Source organism: Pseudophryne corroboree, chromosome 7 (genome assembly GCF_028390025.1).
Source record: "Pseudophryne corroboree isolate aPseCor3 chromosome 7, aPseCor3.hap2, whole genome shotgun sequence".
Taxonomy (NCBI): domain Eukaryota; kingdom Metazoa; phylum Chordata; class Amphibia; order Anura; family Myobatrachidae; genus Pseudophryne; species Pseudophryne corroboree.
In genome coordinates, this window is record NC_086450.1 from 94,517,712 (window position 1) to 94,536,609 (window position 18,898).

The following is an 18,898-nucleotide window of genomic DNA, read 5'->3' on the forward strand; positions in this document are numbered from 1 at the left end:
AGTGACTGGTTAGCCCACAGGAGACGCTGCGGCTGGAGGGAGGAGGGGGTCACAGCATGCACGCGGCGCGGACCTCGCGGCTGCCGGGCACTGTGATAAGGGGAGACTGGGAGTGACTGGCTAGCCCCCAGGAGACGCTGCGGCTGGAGGGGGTCATAGCATGCACGCGGCGCGGAACTCGCGGCTGCCGGGCACTGTGGTAAGGGGAGACTGGGAGTGACTGGTTAGCTCCCAGGAGACGCTGCGGCTGGAGGGAGGAGGGGGTCGGAGCCTGCAAGCAGCGCGGACTTCTGCAGCGCTACCCGCCGGCTAAAGTGTGTGAAGGAGCTGGGCGCACCTCACTGCGGGCGGCAGCGCTGCAGCTAGCGGTGGGGTTGCCGGAGGTGGAGATAACAGAAGCAGTACGGAACCTGCACAGCGGTAGGTGCCCCAGAAGACTGTAGCTAAGAAGCGTGGCGTGTGCCAGAAAGTGACGCTCCTCTGCGCCAGAGAGCTCCTGCTGAGTTTGCTGATATGGGGGGGTCAAGCACACAGTGAGCCGGTGCCCATCTGTCTGTACGGCATACCCTCTCACACACCCCCATACCTCCCAACTGTCCCGATTTATGCGGGACAGTCCCATTTTTGGGGTCTGTCCCGCTGTCCCACCCACGGGCCGCAGTGTCCCGCAGTGAAGGGGAGGCAGTTGGGAAGCTCCTGTACTCGCTGTTCTGCTTATCAGAGCAGCGGTGAATAGACGCTGTGCACATGCGCACAGCGTCTATTTAATAGAGGGAGAGGGGGCATCAGGGGGTACGGATTAAGGGGGGGTTCCGGCAGCAGAGCTGGATTAAGGGGGGGGCCCACGGGGTACGTACCCCGGGACCCAGTTTTAGGGGGCCCCCCAGCTGCAGTAGCTCTGTCCCAGCTCTGAAGCTCCCCCGTCCTGCCAGCAGCAGCATTGTGCTACAGTCAGCACACGCTGCTGCGTGTTGGCAGGTCTGCTTTCTTCTGCCTGTGAGGGAGCAACCACCCCCTCTGGATTTACCCCTGAGGGGCCAAAATTCCATAAAAAAAAAAACAAACCACCCGAAATTTGCATAAGAGGGCGTGGCCACGTGGGCTGCGATTAGGCCACGCTCCCCATACCCACAGCAGGCACAGCAATGAGATGAGACAGGGGGCCCTAAGTGCCCTGGGCCCCCCCGGACTCATAGTCCGCCCCTGGAGGCATGGCAGCAGCTCGCAGAGCGCTGGGCATGCCCCCTCACTTACGAAAACGGGGGCCCTCCCGTGAAGCCACACCCCGGTCCGTTGGTCACGCCCCTTTTCGCTGCGCGTGTGTCCCTCCTTCTACCTGAAGAAAGCTGGGAGGTATGCACCCCTTCCTGTGCCATGCCCATACCATCTGCTTCTGCTCCTAGTCTCTTATAGATTTGCCCAGATCTGTGACTCATTTGACTATCTCCGCCCAGTGTTGTGACTCCGCCCAGCGTTAGCAAATGAGTCACAAAGTCACAGATCTGGGCTATTATATAGGAGATATATATATATGTGTGTATATATAAGCCGAGGCACCTAATTTTACCACAAAAACCTGGGAAAACTTATTGTCTCGAGTATTAGCCTATGGTGAGAAATGCAGCTCTAGCCGTACACAGCCCTCATAGTGCCAGATATGCCCCCACAGTGGCTATATATATATATAATATATTCATTTTATATTTTCTAAATATCTTAAGATACTTAGGACCTGTGAGGGGCGTGAAAAAAATTGTGATACTTTGGGGTTCCATGATTCAAAAAAGTTTGGGAACCACTGCTCTACGCATTAAAAGTGAATACACACGGTGCAATGTAACCTTACAATTTTGACTGTATAGTCAAAATCATAAGGAAAGTTAGTGCGAATCGCAGTGTGTGTCACAGCTTCCGATACTGATGCACGCTTCCGTGGGGTCGGTATCACAAGAAAAGATAGTCAGTGCAGGCAAGTAAATCTTGACTATATTGTGTAAAATCTAGTACATAGTATAGTCAAAATCTCAGGTAAAGATAGTCAGTGTCTGTGGTTCAGGGGAAATCCCAAGTCAAAATCAGAGAGTCAATGGCCCTCATTCCGAGTTGATCGGTCGCAAGGCGAATTTAGCAGAGTTACACACGCTAAGCCGCCGCCTACTGGGAGTGAATCTTAGCTTCTTAAAATTGCGACCGATGTATGCGCAATATTGCGATTACTAACTACTTAGCAGTTTCAGAGTAGCTTCAGACTTACTCTGCCTGTGCGATCAGTTCAGTGCTTGTCGTTCCTGGTTGACGTCACAAACACACCCAGCGTTCGCCCAGGCACTCCCACCGTTTCTCCGGCCACTCCTGCGTTTTTTCCGGAAACGGTAGCGTTTTCAGCCACACGCCCCTGAAACGCCGTGTTTCCGCCCAGTAACACCCATTTCCTGTCAATCACATTACGATCGCCGGAGCGAAGAAAAAGCCGTGAGTAAAAATACTTTCTTCATAGTAAAGTTACTTGGCGCAGTCGCAGTGCGAACTTTGCGCATGCGTACTAAGCGGATTTTCACTGCGATGCGATGAAAAATACCGAGCGAACAACTCGGAATGAGGGCCAATATTCAATGCGACAGCACATACGGATCAGCAGAACCCTGAAACATGCCGTAAGGCCTTGCCTGTTCTTTGACAACCATTAATACAGTATATGTTTCTGATTTGGGCATAGGCCCAGTGGAAAAAACAGAATACCAAAAGAAAATGGCGGTAGACTCTCCTATATTGGGGCACTCACGTAAGTAGCCAAATTATACTTAAATTATAGTGGACAAGATTCTATAAAACTTAACTTTTATTTGAGGTCACCATATAAAATTGGAGTAACTTGACTCCTGATAGCTAGGTGAAATATTGACAAACAGAACATACAGACATATAACACAACATGATTAAAAATGTACAGGTTCATGCATTTTTGTATTAGTATTTCTACTCTCAGGGAGCACCACCAACCTTTCCAGCGGTTGAGCATTTCAGCTACTTGTCTGGGTCGGATTTAGGTTGTAAAGTGCGCTTTATATTAATTGGATTTGCCTAGAGATCTGTGCGGTCTCTCCCTTCTCTGCCGGCTTCGGCAAGTGTGTATGCACTTGCGATGCCGGGTCCTTGCCGCCAGTATCTGCGCCAGCGGGGATCGGCTAGTGTGTACTGGGCTCTAGTCTCAAATGGACTTCTTCAGGTGTATTTCTATAATTACACAAAAGTGGGTGTCAGTTCATATAAGAAACATATTGGCAAATACAGACTCAATAATTTGCTACAATTTCAAAAAAGGACATACAAATCAATTGATTACCAATAATTCAAACATATAGTTAACAGGCACATGAAGTAATGGTCACCGTGTCAAACCTTCAAGTATCCATGGGTGCAGTGTGAGCTATACACTATCACAGGAGCATTTTGTGATTTACAAGTGTAGGACAATAATTTTCAAGGTACTTTATGAATCCTGGACCCATACCCTCCATTACCTACTTGGATCATGACATTTAAGCCATCCATTAACTACCTTTTTTCTAAACTGTGGTAACATGGGATTTCTGCAATATCCCACATCCCCCACACACAAGTCTGCATTTGGTTTAGAAGAGTGATTTATATACAGTAGTTTGTAGTTGGTGTGAATAGAAGTTATATAAAGTGTTACAATGTCTTTTCACTCCCTTCCCAATCAGCTATACGGATTAAGGAGGAAGAACCGGATCCAGAGGAATGGCAACTTACCAGTGATTCTACAGTCAACACCAATGATTTAACTCACCTGAGAGTCCAAGTTGTTGACGACGAACTCGACCAACCTAATCAAGAGGGAAAAAGACTAAGGAGAGTAGCCTGCACTTGCCCCAACTGTAAAGATGGAGCTGGAAGGTTTGTATCTAGACTTTGTAAAATTGTCAAAGACTTTTAAACAGTAATCCAGGAGTGTACCAGACACTAACTATACGTTCTGTAATAAAGACTACATTTATATTTATAAGTATGATAATGCTGAGTTTATTTTGCTTCATTTATTCAGCCATTTGCTAGTACAGCAACTTAAGGTGGGTACACACAAGGTGATATCGCATAGTGTGTCCCCTTCCGGGTGGCCGATCTGGTACATACACACTGTACGATATCGCACAGTGACGTCATGCCTCGGCCGTCCCGAACATGCAGCTTCTAACGATATTGTCGGATTGAGCTGCATGTATGACCGACACCCTGGGAGCGCGCATCGGCCATCACTCGTAGTATACACACTGGGCTATATTGTAAACTATATCGCTCAGGACTGTAAAAATTAGCAATATTGTTTACAATATCGCCTAGTGTGTGTGCACCTTAAGGGCTGAATTCAATTAGCCATTCGAATTCCCGCTGGGTGTAAAGCATATATTGAATACCTAGGAAGTGGTTTTCTTGTAGACCATGTTTGCATGGCTCAAAACGCAGATTTCTGCAGCAGGGTACATTGGTTTCCACAGGGAAACATTGGAGTGTAGAGCGGGATCTTGATCCAGAGGCACCATCAGGCAAAGCTTTAACTGTCCCAGGATGCATTGGGGCCTCCTCTATAACCCCGCCACCAGGCACTGAGAGCTCAGTTTCGAGTGGTGCCTGCAGGCAGCAGGTCACCAAGCAGGCCGGCTGCACTGGGCAGCCCTGAAAAAGCTAAGACGACTTCAAGAGTGACATTCAGTGCTGCGTCTCCGTAACCACCCAAGCATTGTCGCATACTCTCACGGCTCAGTTCCTGGGTACTTGCGGTGGAGACGCTCTAACTTAGACACACGGTCGCAGACGCTCTCCTGGTTCGCGTGGCTGCTAAGAAGGGAGGAGGTAGAACCTGCCACCGAATCGCGTTCCTGATCGCAGTCTAGGGAGACGGACTGTGACGCTGGTGTGGACACTGTTGCAGAGCATGGACTCACTATATCCGCCAGGGCGTAGGAGTACAGGTCGGGGGTGTACTAACACCCCTATTGATAAAGCCCCGTAATATCGGTGGGGAGGTTAGCATAGGTGAGCTGTAGCCCCTCCCCCAGCCCAGGGCGCTATCTCCTCACAGATTTCTCGCCCTGGAGCTGCCTCTCACACTCCCTCAGTTCCTGACAATGCTGGGTGCCATCTTCTGAGCATAGCTGCTTCTGGTCTCTGGAATTGCAGGGCAAGGTCTCCCCTGTAAAGCCGTCCGTATACAGCGCTGAGACTTTACAGACACTTGAGTATTCTACGTGTCTTTCTACAGACAGCGTTAGTTAAGAAAGAGTGTACCTATTGCAGAATATATTGTATGAGTATTCTGATGTATACCTCCAGTCTAGTATGTATATCCAGTCCAGTTTTATTGTGCTTATAATAATCTTTGCATTGCCTGTGACTGTGTGTGCCTGTATCTGCTGTATGGTTTCACTCTCGTGTATCCCATCTAAAGTAGCTATCACTATATTCTGTACCCGAGGTAATGAGGTAATACAGTTTTAAGCACTTAGCTGCCTCTTGAGCCGCAAAAGGTATTGAGGCGTGGGTTCAGGCGTTAGAGGAAGAGCTGCCCGAGGATATTTCTGACAATGCCAGACAATACCTGTCTCACATACTGTCTGCCTACTACATTCAGGAGGCGTTCTCTGAGGCGGGGGTACTGATAGTCAAAGCGTCATCCATGTCTGTCCTGGCTCTCAGCATTTCTTTTTCATCCACTAGGGGTCACTGGAGTACTCTTGGGGATATGGGCGGCGTAGCAGAACAAAGGCACTGAATATTTAAATTTAGAACTCTCCACCCCTCCATATCCCTAGAGTACCTCAGTGTACAAACCCAGTGTTTTTTCTGTGCTCAAAGCACTAACATCGGCTTGTGGGATTCCCACACTTGGATGGAAGATTTATTAATTTTTAATTTTGATTTTTTTTTTTAATTTTACACTTAGCACATCCCTTCCCAGTTTCTGGAAAAACATGGGTCCGGGATGGTGCCGCTGCAAGGCAGCGCATGGCGTGTCGGTCCTCACAAAGAGCACCCTCACAGCCACAGGCAGCCCACTGTCTCCTGCAACAGCTGGACGGAGCTTACAGAAAGAAGCCCCGTCACAGCCAGGAAGAAATGATCAAAGAGCTGGACGGAGCTTACATAAAGAAGCCCCGTCACAGCCAGCAAGAAGTTATCAAAGATAAGCTGGACGGAGCTTACAGAAGAAGCCCCGTCACAGCCAGGAAGAAGTTATCAAAGATAAGCTGGACGGAGCTTACAGAAGAAGCCCCGTCACAGCCAGGAACAAGCTGGACGGAGCTTACAGAAAGAAGCCCCGTCGCAGCCAGGAACAAGATGACTTGAAAGCTGGACGGAGCTTACACAGAGAAGCCCCGTCGCAGCCTTGAATAGGAGGAAGGTAAGCTGGGGAACGGGGCGGTCAGCGCAGGCTGCCGCCCCGCTAGGTGGGTCACAGTGAATGCCGCTTCCACGCACCGCCCGCCACAGCGCCCAGCCGCTACGTCTGAGACTCGTTCCAGACGGCAGCGCTACGTCCGCCCGTCCCAGCCGCTCCGTCCGGCCGACAGCACATCCACCCGCAGACGCTCACCAACAGCGTTAACAGGGTGACAACCGGGCCGCTGCTCCGTCCGGCCGCCCAGCACCGCAGATGCCAGCCTCCCTGCAAGTCTTCCCGGCTGTTCCTGAGAAGACACAGTGTTACAGGGGGGAAGGGGGGCGGTGGAATCGGGTGGCTCACTGCTGAAAGGTAAAATACATATATAAACAGCAGTTATATATGCAGCTAGAGGTGACAGTAAATAATGCAGACATGTATTATAACCTGTCCTGTGATATCAGAATATTAATGATTATCATGTATAATAGGCTATTGAGCCTATATATATTAATATCTGTGATGATCACTGTATAATAGGCTATTGAGCCTATATTAATGTATGTGATTATCACTGTATAATAGGCTATTGAGCCTATATATTAATATCTGTGATTATCAAATAGGCTATTGAGCCTATATTAATGCTGTATAATGAGCATATATATTAATGTCTGTAATTATCATAGGCTATTGAGCATATATATATATATATATATATATATATATATATATTCATAGAGCATGTGTTGTACCCATACTGTGATTATACTGTATAAGAGGCTATATTAACACTGAACAATTGTAACTTGTTCGGTGATTATCACAGTCAGCATGGCAAAGGGGCCATTTTAACATGCTTCCTGTTGTTTTTCCAGTTTGTAATTCTGGAACATTCCTGCCCTACATCTCTAAGCCACCAGAGGCGCAGGGGTGTTAGTGGGAATTTGGTTCGGGTTTCACATGCCCATGTGAATTGCTTTTCACATAAAGAATACTCTGGTTTCTCTTCAGATCGAATAAAGCTTTCGCTTTTTACTACAGATTTCCGTTGAGAGAAACAACCATGAGTTTCATATAAATATGCTTTTCAGCAATAAAATATATATATGATAATAACTTCAATAAGTCGTGCAAGTGTCTGTCCGTTGACTATTGTGGTGTCTGTCTGCATAGCGAGTAAGGCTCTAGCGCAGACTTAAAAAAATAAAAAAAAAAATTGCATTGGCAATTCAAATTAAAAGAGCGGTACCGGAGTCTCGGAAGTTACTCCACCAGCACTAACGAAGGACAGTCTTTCCAAAGGGACAATTTCCCTTTGGGTACCAGGGTGTTTATTTAACTGGTCTTATAATTTAATGCACGATTCTATGTCAAATCTCACACCGATAACTACGAGTGAGAAGGGTACATTAGTCCAGCACTCGGATAGTGCGGGGTTTTTGACAACCATACATTGCTAAATCCCAGTGAGTCAATGTCTCCATTTTTACAGAGACTGAGTAGACTCTAACCACTATTTAATCGTTTCCAAAATGACGCGATCCGCCATTGGTAAATGCGTCTGTGTCAAACATTATAAAGACCCAAGATACATTTGGGTCACTAGACTATGTATGGAAACAATGAACTGTTAAAAGAAGCTGCAGAGTATATCTGTAAAGCTTCTGCTAACGCCGGTTACTTCGATTCTCACTTTTCATCGTCGCTAGTTTAAGCGCGACAAGGCTAGAGCTTGTTTGGTCCTAAATTTGATATTCAGCCATTACCGCATCCAGTATCAAAACGGAAATACTTGTGCCGGCGTTTAATCCCTTTAGACTTCAGTTTTTTCAAGGCGGTGGTACAAAACAGTCACGCCTTGTAACGACAGGACGCTACAGTCAGCAAGCCAGTGGCTTGATGACCTCTTAGGCCATCTCCATTTTCCAATGTGGAAGCGCGTCTTTACACGTTACATTTGCATTTCCAGACATCAACTCATGGATGTCTCAGCTATTTACAGATTAAAGGACAAGACTGCCTCTGTCGAACGGTTTGGCAGGTTGCCATTTAGTCTCTGCTGGTTTTCAGCTGTCTTTATAATCAGGCAGTAGTACACCAACAGAGTCAGGGTTACTTATTCCCCTCTGTTTGGGGTAACAAAACCAGACAGCTCCGTCGCAGTCTCAATCAGCAAGTCACTTAATGCAGTTTGAAAATGGATTTTCTGCGGTTAGTATTTGCATATTGGAGCCACAAAATTGCATAATTTCACTTGATCTTCACAATGCGTATTTACCCATTCCGGTTTGGTCATCACAGGTTCTAGCGTTTGCAAAACGCCACAACCATTAACCATTTCAGGTCTACCGTTTGGCTTCTTGTCAACGCCTCGGGTATTTACCAAAGTGATGTTGGTGATGATGGCTCATCTCAGAGACCTGCCAGTGACAATCGTTCCATACTTAGACGATCTGCTCATAAGAACTCTGTCTCAACAAAGTTCCTCTAACTTGCGCTACTAATGTATACTGCGGTGGCAGATCAAGTTCAAAAACAATCGCATCTAATTCCGTCTAAACGACGTCAATTCCTAGGTAAGATTATAAATACGGTAAATCGAAGACATTTACCTACTACACCAGCAAGAACGCACACTAGCGGTACATTGGTGTATTCGCCTGTTAAGAATAATGTGTTTCAAAGCGATTTAGTTCGCCGGCCTTCACTCGCGTTTCCCACAGAGGGGCGAGGGTGTATATACTCTGGACGAGAGTCTCAGAGGTTCAGGAGTTGTAGTTAAAAAAGATCAGCGACAGAGGTTCTGAAACGGATCACGACAGATTGCTGTCGATAAATGTCCTGGAACTCCGTGCATTTTACAATGCACTACATGCTTCGCTTTCAGTCTGACCAACAGTCAGACAACGCAACGGGAGTTGCATACACAACAACCAGGGAGAACCAAGAAGCCGCATGGCAATGCGGCAGGTAACTCGAATCCTCAATTGCCCAGAACACCATTATGTGATAATGTCAACGGGGTTCATTCCGTGAGTGGACATCTATTAGACAGATGATCTCACCCGTCAGGATTTAGATCCTGAAAACTGGACATTAAATCCAGAGGTGTTTCATATGCGAGTCCACAGAAGGGGGTTACCCTCAGGTATACATGATGGCATCTCGCCACAATTACAAAAGCTCAGTATGTGTACAAAACAACAGATCACAAGGGCAGTGGCGGTGGAGTCTCTCACATTCGTGTGGTCATTCAGCATCGTGTATCTGGCTCCACCATTTTCCGCTGCTCTCTCCGTTCCCAAAACGGATCATAAGACAGTTCGTCACAGTCATACTAGTGATATCTCATGGGTTTCGGAGAGCTTGCTTCTCGAATCTCCAAGGAATACTTGCACACGATCTTGGCCCGCTCATAATACGTCCAGCCTGTTACAACAGGGAACGTTCTACCTATTACCTATGTACCGCAGCTGCGGTTGACGGGGTGAGGGTTCAGACCGCCCTCTTAAGAAAAGAAATAGGGCATTACAGTATTATACCAACCATGTTACGAGCTAGTAAGCCGCTTAAGGCAGCTCATTATTACAAAATTTGGTGTGCTTACATAGGTGGTAAAGCTCGGAAGTTTCCGACATCATCCTTCAAGTTACCCGTATTCTGTTAAACGGGGTGGGATGGAAAACTGCGTTTATCTGCACTGAGGGTGCAGGTATCTGTGTGGTCAACTTATTTTCAAAGACGTTTGACTCTATTGCGTCTGTACACACCTTTCTACAAGGTGTCATCAAAGTGCAGCCTCCATTTATCCCACCTACAGCGCCGGGTGACTTGAGGTTGGGTTCAGATTTCTTACAGTTTTCATATTTTGAACCCTTACAATAAATGGGGATTAAGTTTCTCACTTGGGAAAACATTTTTCTTCTAGCCTTAGCTTCGGCAAGGGTTTTGTTTTCATATTTGGGTGCCTTGTATTCCAAGTCACCGTATTTGAGTTTTCTCATGACAAAGCAAATCTTCGGACGAATTCCGCTTTCTTATTCTTCACATCAATAAACCAATAGTGGTTCCTGTGTTGACAGCACATTCTAGAATTCTGAATGTGGTACACGCATTACGCGTTTATATATGTCCCGAACGTCTACAGTACGTGATACGGATACGTTGTTTGTTCTCTATAATGCTGCCAACTGGGGTTAGCCAGTTTCTCAGCAGACATTATCCAGTTGGATAATAATGACTACAAGTCAGGCTTACTTTAAGGCTAAGTTACAATCGCCTACGTCAGTAATAGCTCATCCCACAGGTTCTGTGGGAATGTCAGACCCAGCGGGTCGTGGAGCGTCTACGACGCGGCTACATAGCCTTCAGTGCACCACGTTTGTGCACGTTTACATATGAATGGTTGCGGCATCAGCATCTAGCTTTGGCTGCCTACTGTTACAAGTGTCAAACAGCTCTCCCGCCCACGAGGGAAGCTTTGGTACGTCCCAAGAGTACTCCAGTGACCCCTAGTGGATGAAAAAGAAAATAGGATTTTGGTACTTACCAGGTAAATCCTTTTCTTTGAATCCATAGGGGGCACTGGACGCCCACCCAGAGCAGTTTTACCTGGGTTGTTTTAAGCTCAGAGGAGCTTAGGGTAACACGTTTTACCTGGTTTGTATTAAGCTCAAAGGAGCTTATGGTAACACATTTTCACCGATTGGTTCAAACTATAAGGTCTATCGGTTATGCTGTCAACTGTTTAGTTGACACTAACGTTATGGGTCAACTTTGTTGTTGTCCGTTATGTTATAGGAATTCTCCATTGTCAACCTCTCTATAGTAGTTTGCTCAGTAAAAACACTGGGTTCGTACACTGAGGTACTCTAGGGATATGGAGGGGTGGAGAGTTCTAAATTTAAATATTCAGTGCCTTTGTTCTGCTACGCCGCCCATATCCCCAAGAGTACTCCAGTGCCCCCTATGGATTCAAAGAAAAGGATTTACCTGGTAAGTACCAAAATCCTATTTTTGTGGTTAAGGTCATGGAATGTGGATTTAGACTCCAAGAAGACCTTGGAGGTACTCCCTTTCACTGGGACAATTTATTTGGAGAGGACCTAAATAAGTGTCTGAATTAGCAGCTGCTAAGACTGCTTTTCTTCCTCCTACTAATACTTCTACACAGAAGGCAAAGACTACCACTTTTCGTTCCTTTCGACCTCAAGGGAAAGCCAAGGGTCAGAGTTACCCGAGACAATCTCATGCTCCCGAGATGAAGCAGCCCGTCAGCCTGCTTCAAAACAAGATAAGCCTGCTGCATGACGGGGCGGGCATCCCCCTGGGGGACCCCAGGATGGGAGGCCGACTTCTACAGTTCGCCCAGGTCTGGTTAAAGACCACTTCAGACACTTGGGTACTGGAAGTTGTCTCTCACGGGTACGCTGTCTCCTTCAAGAGACGTTCCCCCTCACCAGTTCTCCACTAAGGTACTCCCTTTGGATCTGTTCAAGGCGCAGGCTCTACAAACTGTGGTAGGTAGTTCCTGCGGATAGCTATTGGCGACAGTCACTACCAATTCCAGGCTCTGCCGTTTGGACTGGCCACGCCTGCTCGGATCTTCACAAAAGTTATGGCCGTGATGACTGCGCACCTGTCACCAGGGAGTCTGAATCCTGCCATACTTGTACGACCTGCTGATTCTGGCGAGTTCCCACGATGTCCTCCTCAGTCATCTACAATTGAAGGTGAGTTGCTTACAAGCCCACGGATGGCTGATCAATTGGAAGAAGTCCTCGCTGGTCCCAGCTCAGATCATGCTGCACCTAGGGGCGCTTCTGGACACACACACAGTCAAAGGGGTATATTCAATTGAAGTCGAAAGCTGCCGTCTGTCGAAAAGACGGCAGTTTTCGACTTTTTTTTAGGAGGAATTCGACTTATCGAAAAGCACGTTGATCGGCGGAATAGCTGCCTATCTGCGTGCTTGTCGGTTTTGGCCCCCTTTTCGACCATCTCAATTCGACTTTAAAAAAAAGTTGAAGTGAGACGGGGAGAGCCACACCAGAGTATGTCACAGCCGCCGCTCACGGCAGCGTCCACCAGGCTCCAGCAAGCGAGACCTCACTTGCTGGAGCCGGGTGGACGCTGCCGTGAGCGGCGGCTATGATGCGGGGATGGGGAGAGGCAGAGACGGGGGAGAGCCGCAGGCAGACGGGGGAGAGCAGGATAAGACACTTCATCCGTCACTCCAGAGTGTAGATAATCTCGGCGATGCAAATACTTGGCCTGATGGTGTCGACGTTCGACATGGTGGAGTACTCTCAATTTCATTCCCGCCATCTGCAATGATTAATTCTTGCCAAGTGGGACTGCCTGCCTCATCGGGTCAGATCCCAAATGATCTCGTTGACTCCAGAGGTTCGTTTGTCGCTGACCTGGTGGCTCCAGGACCAGCAGTTGAGCAGGGCCCGTCACTTCTGGGTCCTCCTGACGACGGATGCCAGTCTGAGTGGATGGGGAGTGGTGTTGGAGCAACACTCTTTTCAGGGTCGGTGGACCAAGGAAGAATCACTCCTCCCAATAAATATCCTAGAACTGAGGGCGGTGTTTAATGCATTATCACTTGCCCTGCCTCTGGTACAAAACAGGCCGGTTCAGGTATGGCCAGACAACGCCACGACAGTGGCATACATAAACCATCAAGGCGGCACTCGAAGTTGCATGGCTATGATGGATGTGTCAAAAATCCTTTGTTGGGCAGAACGCCATCTGCCAAGTATATCGGCAGTGTTCTTTCCGAGTGTCCTGAACTGGGAAGCAGACTACCTCAGTCGCCAAGACGTACACGCCCGAGAGTGGAGTCTTTATCCAGGAGTCTTTCAACTCCTAGTGGACAGGTGGGGTCTACCGGACGTAGATTTCATGGCGTGTCGACACAATCACAATGTTCCAGTCTTCGGATCTCGGACCAGGTATCCTCAAGCAGCATTTGTGGACGCACTGGCGGTGTCATGGAACTTTTGGCTGCCTTAGTTCCCTCCAGTGTCACTCCTGCCCAGAGCTGTACGGAAGTTCAAACAGGAAGGAGGAATGCTGCTTCTAGTCGCTCCAGTGGGGTGCAGAAGGCATTGGTTCTCAGACCTGCAGGGTCTATCGACAGGGCATCCCCTTCTACTTCCTCAACGACCAGACCTCCTTGTACAGGGCCCTTGTCTCTACCCAGACCTGGCTTTGACGGCGTGGCTCTTGAAGCCTCACTCCTGAGAGCCAAAGGATTTTCAGAGGCGGTTATTCAAACTATGTTGAAAGCCCGCAGGCTGGCGTCTGTCCGGATTTATTATAGGGTTTGGAATTCTTACTTCACCTGGTGTGCTGACAAGAATTACGATGTCCATAGATTCAGAACTTCCGGAATACTGGCTTTTCTGCAAAGAGGCCTGGACTTAGGTCTTCGTCTGGCCTCCCTCAAGGTTCATATATCTGCCTTGTTGGTTTGGTTTCAGAGACAAATTGCTTCTATACCTGATATACGTTCATTCAGGGCGTTATTTGGATTCAGCCTCCCTAGGTCCCTCCTGTGACTCCATGAGATTTGTCTCTTGTGCTGAATGCTCTGCAAGAGCCTCCATTTGAACCTCTTGAGACGGTGGACCTTAAAAGGCTCACAGCCAAGGTCCTGTTCTTGCTTGCTATTGTGTCTGCAAGACAGGTGTCTGACTTATGCGCTTTGTCCTGTCGTCCACCCTTTCTAATAATCCACCGGGACTGGGCAGTTCTGTGAACTCGCCCAGGTTATTTGCCCAAGGTGGGGTCATCTGTTCACCTTAACCAAGAGATTGTGGTTCCGGCCTTTGTCTCTTCGGATTTGTCCCCCAAAGAACGTTCTTTGGATGTGGTTAGGGCTCTCCGTATCTATGTGGAGAGGACTGCCTCTATCAGGAGCTCAGATGCCCTTTTTGTACGGTTTTGTTTTCACAAACATGGCTGGCCTGCGAATAAGCAAACCTGAGGCAGATGGATTAGAATGGTGATTGCACAAGCCTATGCGCAGGCTGGACTCAAAGCTCCTGCTGCAGTTAAAGCCCATTCTACTCGGTCTGTTGGACCTTCTTTGTTCGGCCCTGTCTTTCCTGAATTATCTTCCAAAGAGCGGTCTTTGGATGTGGTACAGGCTCTCCGTATCTATGTGAAGAGGACCGTTTTCACAAATGTGGCTGGCCTGCTCACAAGCAGACCTTGGCCAGATGGATTAGAATGGTGATTGCACATGCTTATGTACAGGCTGGTCGTCCAGCTCCTGCTACTATCAAGGCCCATTCTACTTGGTCCGTTGGACCTTCTTGTGCGGCCCGCAGTGGTACAACCCTTGAACAATTGTGCAAGGCGGCGATTTGGTCCTCAGTGAACACGTTCATTAGGTTCTATGCCTTTGATACTTCCGCCTCCCAGGATGCTTCCTTTTGACGCCGGGTTCTCTTACCCTCTAAGGTGTGTGTCTCCCCCCCTCCTTGAGGAACTACTTTAGGACATCCCCGAAGATTCCCTGTGGAAACCAATGTACCCTGCTGCAGAAAAGGTGAGTTATGGTAGATTTACCATTAACTCTTTTTGCGAAGTACATTGTGTTCCACAGGGTGCCCACCCTGACGCACCTAGCTTCTTTGGATTGTATGGCACTAGCCGCTGGTACCCTCTCCTGTCGTATGTGGTTCTATGTGACTAACATCTGCCTTCTCTTTAACCTGCTCCTGCATTGGACTGGTTAACGAAACTGAGCTCTCAGTGCCTGGATGCGGGTTATAGAGGAGGCCCCAATGCATCCTGTGACAGTCAAAGCTTTGTCTGATGGTGCCTCTGGATCAAGAGCCCTCTCTACACCCCGATGTCTCCCTGTGGAACCCAATGTACTTTGCAGAAAGAGTTAACAATGGTATGTCTACCATAACTGTCCTTTTTTCTACAATGGGGTCATTGTTGATGCCAGCTCTATTAATCTCTTGATAAATATGATATAAATCGGACATAAAAACATATAGGGCTACTGTGCTCTTAAATTGAGAAAAAAATATGTAGTATTACCATTTTTCTCACCGTTTTAGGGTGATATTCAATTGAAATATCGCACCCGATCTCCCGTCTAAAGTGACGGGAGATCGCTGGGCGATATTCAATTGTCCCCCATTTCCGCACATATTGCCCACATAGCAGCCGGGTTTAGGCTCGTAAAGTGGCTAAACCCGACTTACTATCGGGCGCGACACGAAAAGTCCTGTTTGGGTGCCCAAACGAGTCCCTTTTTTTGCATTTCAGCTCCCCATCCACAGGGTTAGCGAACTGAAATGATTATATTGTGCCCGTCGGCAGAGACTTTTAAATAGCTTACGGCAGGTGCGAACGGGTGTGGGAGGGTTGGGACATGTGAATCTCGTCCTTAATAGTTGCTTTGGGGCACATCTGTTTTGCGTGCCAGAGAATACATGCAGTGCACACGTGTTAAGTATATCTTTCCAACTATTTTAGGGGTACCAATCTTGGAAAGAAAAAGCAACACATCTGTCACATCCCAGGATGCGGTAAAGTCTATGGTAAAACGTCTCATCTGAGAGCCCATCTGCGTTGGCATTCGGGGGAGCGTCCCTTTGTTTGTACTTGGATGTTTTGTGGCAAAAGATTCACTCGAAGTGATGAACTGCAGCGACATAGAAGAACACATACTGGTAAGGGCAGAGTTTTGCGTCACCTAATTTACTCCTGACCACTTAGCCGTGCACTGTCTTCAACAGTCAGAATGGGCTTGTTCATTGTCTGTAATCACTTATTCAGTATAGTGATGAGTTGCTATGGAGTATATGCAATTGCGGTCGAATTCCGGGTGGAATTCGACCGTTTTTAAATTCAACACAATTCGACAGTCGAATTCCGGCCGGGGGGGTGCCCGAATTCGACATATTCATTACAAAACCGATTTGACAGTCCTGCTTTCGAAAAAGGGAGGAATTGACGGAAAAGTGCGTCCTGGATTCGACTTTTCCGACGGTGCCGAAATAATTAAAAAAAACACGAGAAAAAAATGTGTGGGGTCCCCCCTCCTAAGCATAACCAGCCTCGGGCTCTTTGAGCCGGTCCTGGTTGCAAAAATACGGGGGGGGGGGGGGGGAGGGGAATGACAGGGGATCCCCCGTATTTTAACAACTAGCACCGGGCTCTGCGCCTGGTGCAAAAAATACGGGGGACAAAAATAGTAGGGGTCCCCCGTATTTTTTGTACCAGCACCGGGCACCACTAGCTGGGGAGATAATGCCACAGCCGGGGGACACTTTTATACCGCTCCCTGCGGCCGTGGCATTAAATACCCAACTAGTCACCCCTGGCCGGGTACCCCGGAGGAGTGGGGACCCCTTAAATGAAGGGGCCCCCCCCAGCCACCCAAGGGCCAGGGGTGAAGCCCAAGGCTGTCCCCCCCCCCCCCCCCCCTCCCCCATCCAAGGGCTGCGGATGGGGGGCTGATAGCCTTGTTGAAAATGAAAGAATATTGGTTTTTTTTTGTGTGTTTTTTTTTTTTTTTGCAGAAGAACTACAAGTCCCAGCAAGCCTCCCCCGCAAGCTGGTACTTGGAGAACCACAAGTACCAGCATGCGAGGGGGGGGGGGGGGGGGGGGGGACCCGCTGGTACCTGTAGTTCTTCTGCAAAAAAAATACCCAAATAAAAACAGAACACGCACACCTTGACAAGTACAACTTTATTACATACATGCCGACACATACATACTTACCTATGTTGACACGCCGACTCTGTCCGCGTCTCCAATGTCGACGACAATCCGGGGTACCTGAAAATAAAATGATACCTAAATCCAGTGTCCAGTGATATTTGTAATCCATGTACTTTGCAAAAAAAATAAAAACGCATACCCGATCCACACGAACTGAAAGGGGTCCCATGTTTACACATGGGACCCCTTTCCCCGAATGCAGAGACCCCCCGTGACTGCTGTCACAGAGGGTCCCTTCAGACAATCAGGGAGCGCCACGTTGTGGCACTCTCCTGATTGGCTATGCGCGTCTGAGCTGGCAGAAAGCTCATCGCACAGCCCCGTCCATTATCTTCAATGGTGGGAACTTTGCGGTCAGCGGTGAGGTCACCCGCGGTCAGCGGCTGACCGCGGGTAACCCCACCGCTGACAGCAAAGTTCCCACCATTGAAACTAATGGAGGTGCTGTGCGATGAGCTTTCTGCCAGCTCAGACGCGCATAGGGAATCAAGAGAGTGCCAGGACGTGGTGCTCCCTGATTGCCTGAAGGGACCCTCCGTGACAGGAGTCACGGGGGGTCACAGCATTCGGGGAAAGGGGTCCCATGTGTAAAAAAATATATATATATATATATATATATATATATATATATATATATATATATATATTAAAAAATATATAACTAATACTTGTTCCTCCTAAATAGACAAACCAAGTACCAAATCCCTTCTAATATAAATAGATATGCTATTAGCAATAAAAAAAAACACACAAACATGTTTTTAATTTTTTTTTAATTACATTCCTACAGCAAAGTGAGGCGTATTGAAAATGACGAATTTACTGTCGAAAAGCACTGTTGTCGAATTGACATTCTTCAATTGAATATACTTTTGTCGAAAAGCCGCATTTTTAACAGTGCAGACATGTCGAATTTGTTAAATGTCGAATTTGAAAAAGTCGAATTTTAAACATCCGTTTTTTTGTCAAAGTACTGTATTGCATTGACGAATCCAATTCAACACGTTTTTTGTGTCGAAAACGGCCCGTTTTTCGACATTTGCGGCAATTCGACTGCAATTGCATATACCCCTATGACTGCTTAAGCCAAGTTTTATGGGCGGGGGGGTTTCTTACATTGAGCTTTTGGAGACTTTTCTGTTGTAGAAACCCTTATTTCTCTAACGTCCTAGTGGATGCTGGGGACTCCGTCAGGACCATGGGGAATAGCGGGCTCCGCAGGAGACAGGGCACATCTAAAAAGCCTTTTAGGTCACATGGTGTGTACTGGCTCCTCCCCCTATGACCCTCCTCCAAGCCTCAGTTAGGTTTTTGTGCCCGTCCGAGAGGGTGCAATCTAGGTGGCTCTCTTAAAGAGCTAGTTAGAAAAGTTTTTTTTTAGGTTTCTAATCAGTGTCTCCTGCTGGCGACAGGAGCACTGCAACGAGGGACTTAGGGGAGAGACTTGCAACTCACCTGCCTGCAGGAGGATTGAAGTCTTAGGCTACTGGACACTGAGCTCCAGAGGGAGTCGGAACACAGGTCAGCCTGGGGTTCGTCCCGGAGCCGCGCCGCCGATCCCCCTTACAGACGCTGAAGAACGGCAGAACGGAGGTCCGGAAACAGGCGGCAGAAGACTTCAGTCTTCATAGAGGTAGCGCACAGCACTGCAGCTGTGCGCCATTGTTGCTACACGGCTCACGGATCTCGGTCACGGAGGGTGCAGGGCGCTGCTGGGGGCGCCCTGGGCAGCAAT

At 47.9% G+C, this 18,898-nt stretch overlaps 1 protein-coding gene and 1 non-coding gene across 3 annotated transcripts in view; both read left to right on the top strand.

Moving 5' to 3' along the window:
- SP3 (Sp3 transcription factor) overlaps positions 1–18,898 on the top strand; it is a 147,030-nt gene that overhangs the window by 115,723 nt on the left and 12,409 nt on the right. For both annotated transcript variants that reach the window (XM_063933438.1, XM_063933439.1), the window contains 2 exons: positions 3,726–3,918; positions 15,911–16,107. In XM_063933438.1, the coding sequence (XP_063789508.1) occupies positions 3,726–3,918; positions 15,911–16,107 (390 nt within the window). The remainder of the gene's footprint in view (positions 1–3,725; positions 3,919–15,910; positions 16,108–18,898) is intronic.
- Positions 7,395–7,515, top strand: LOC134946914 (U5 spliceosomal RNA). Its single transcript, XR_010182475.1, has one exon. It is a non-coding gene; the product is annotated as a U5 spliceosomal RNA (small nuclear RNA).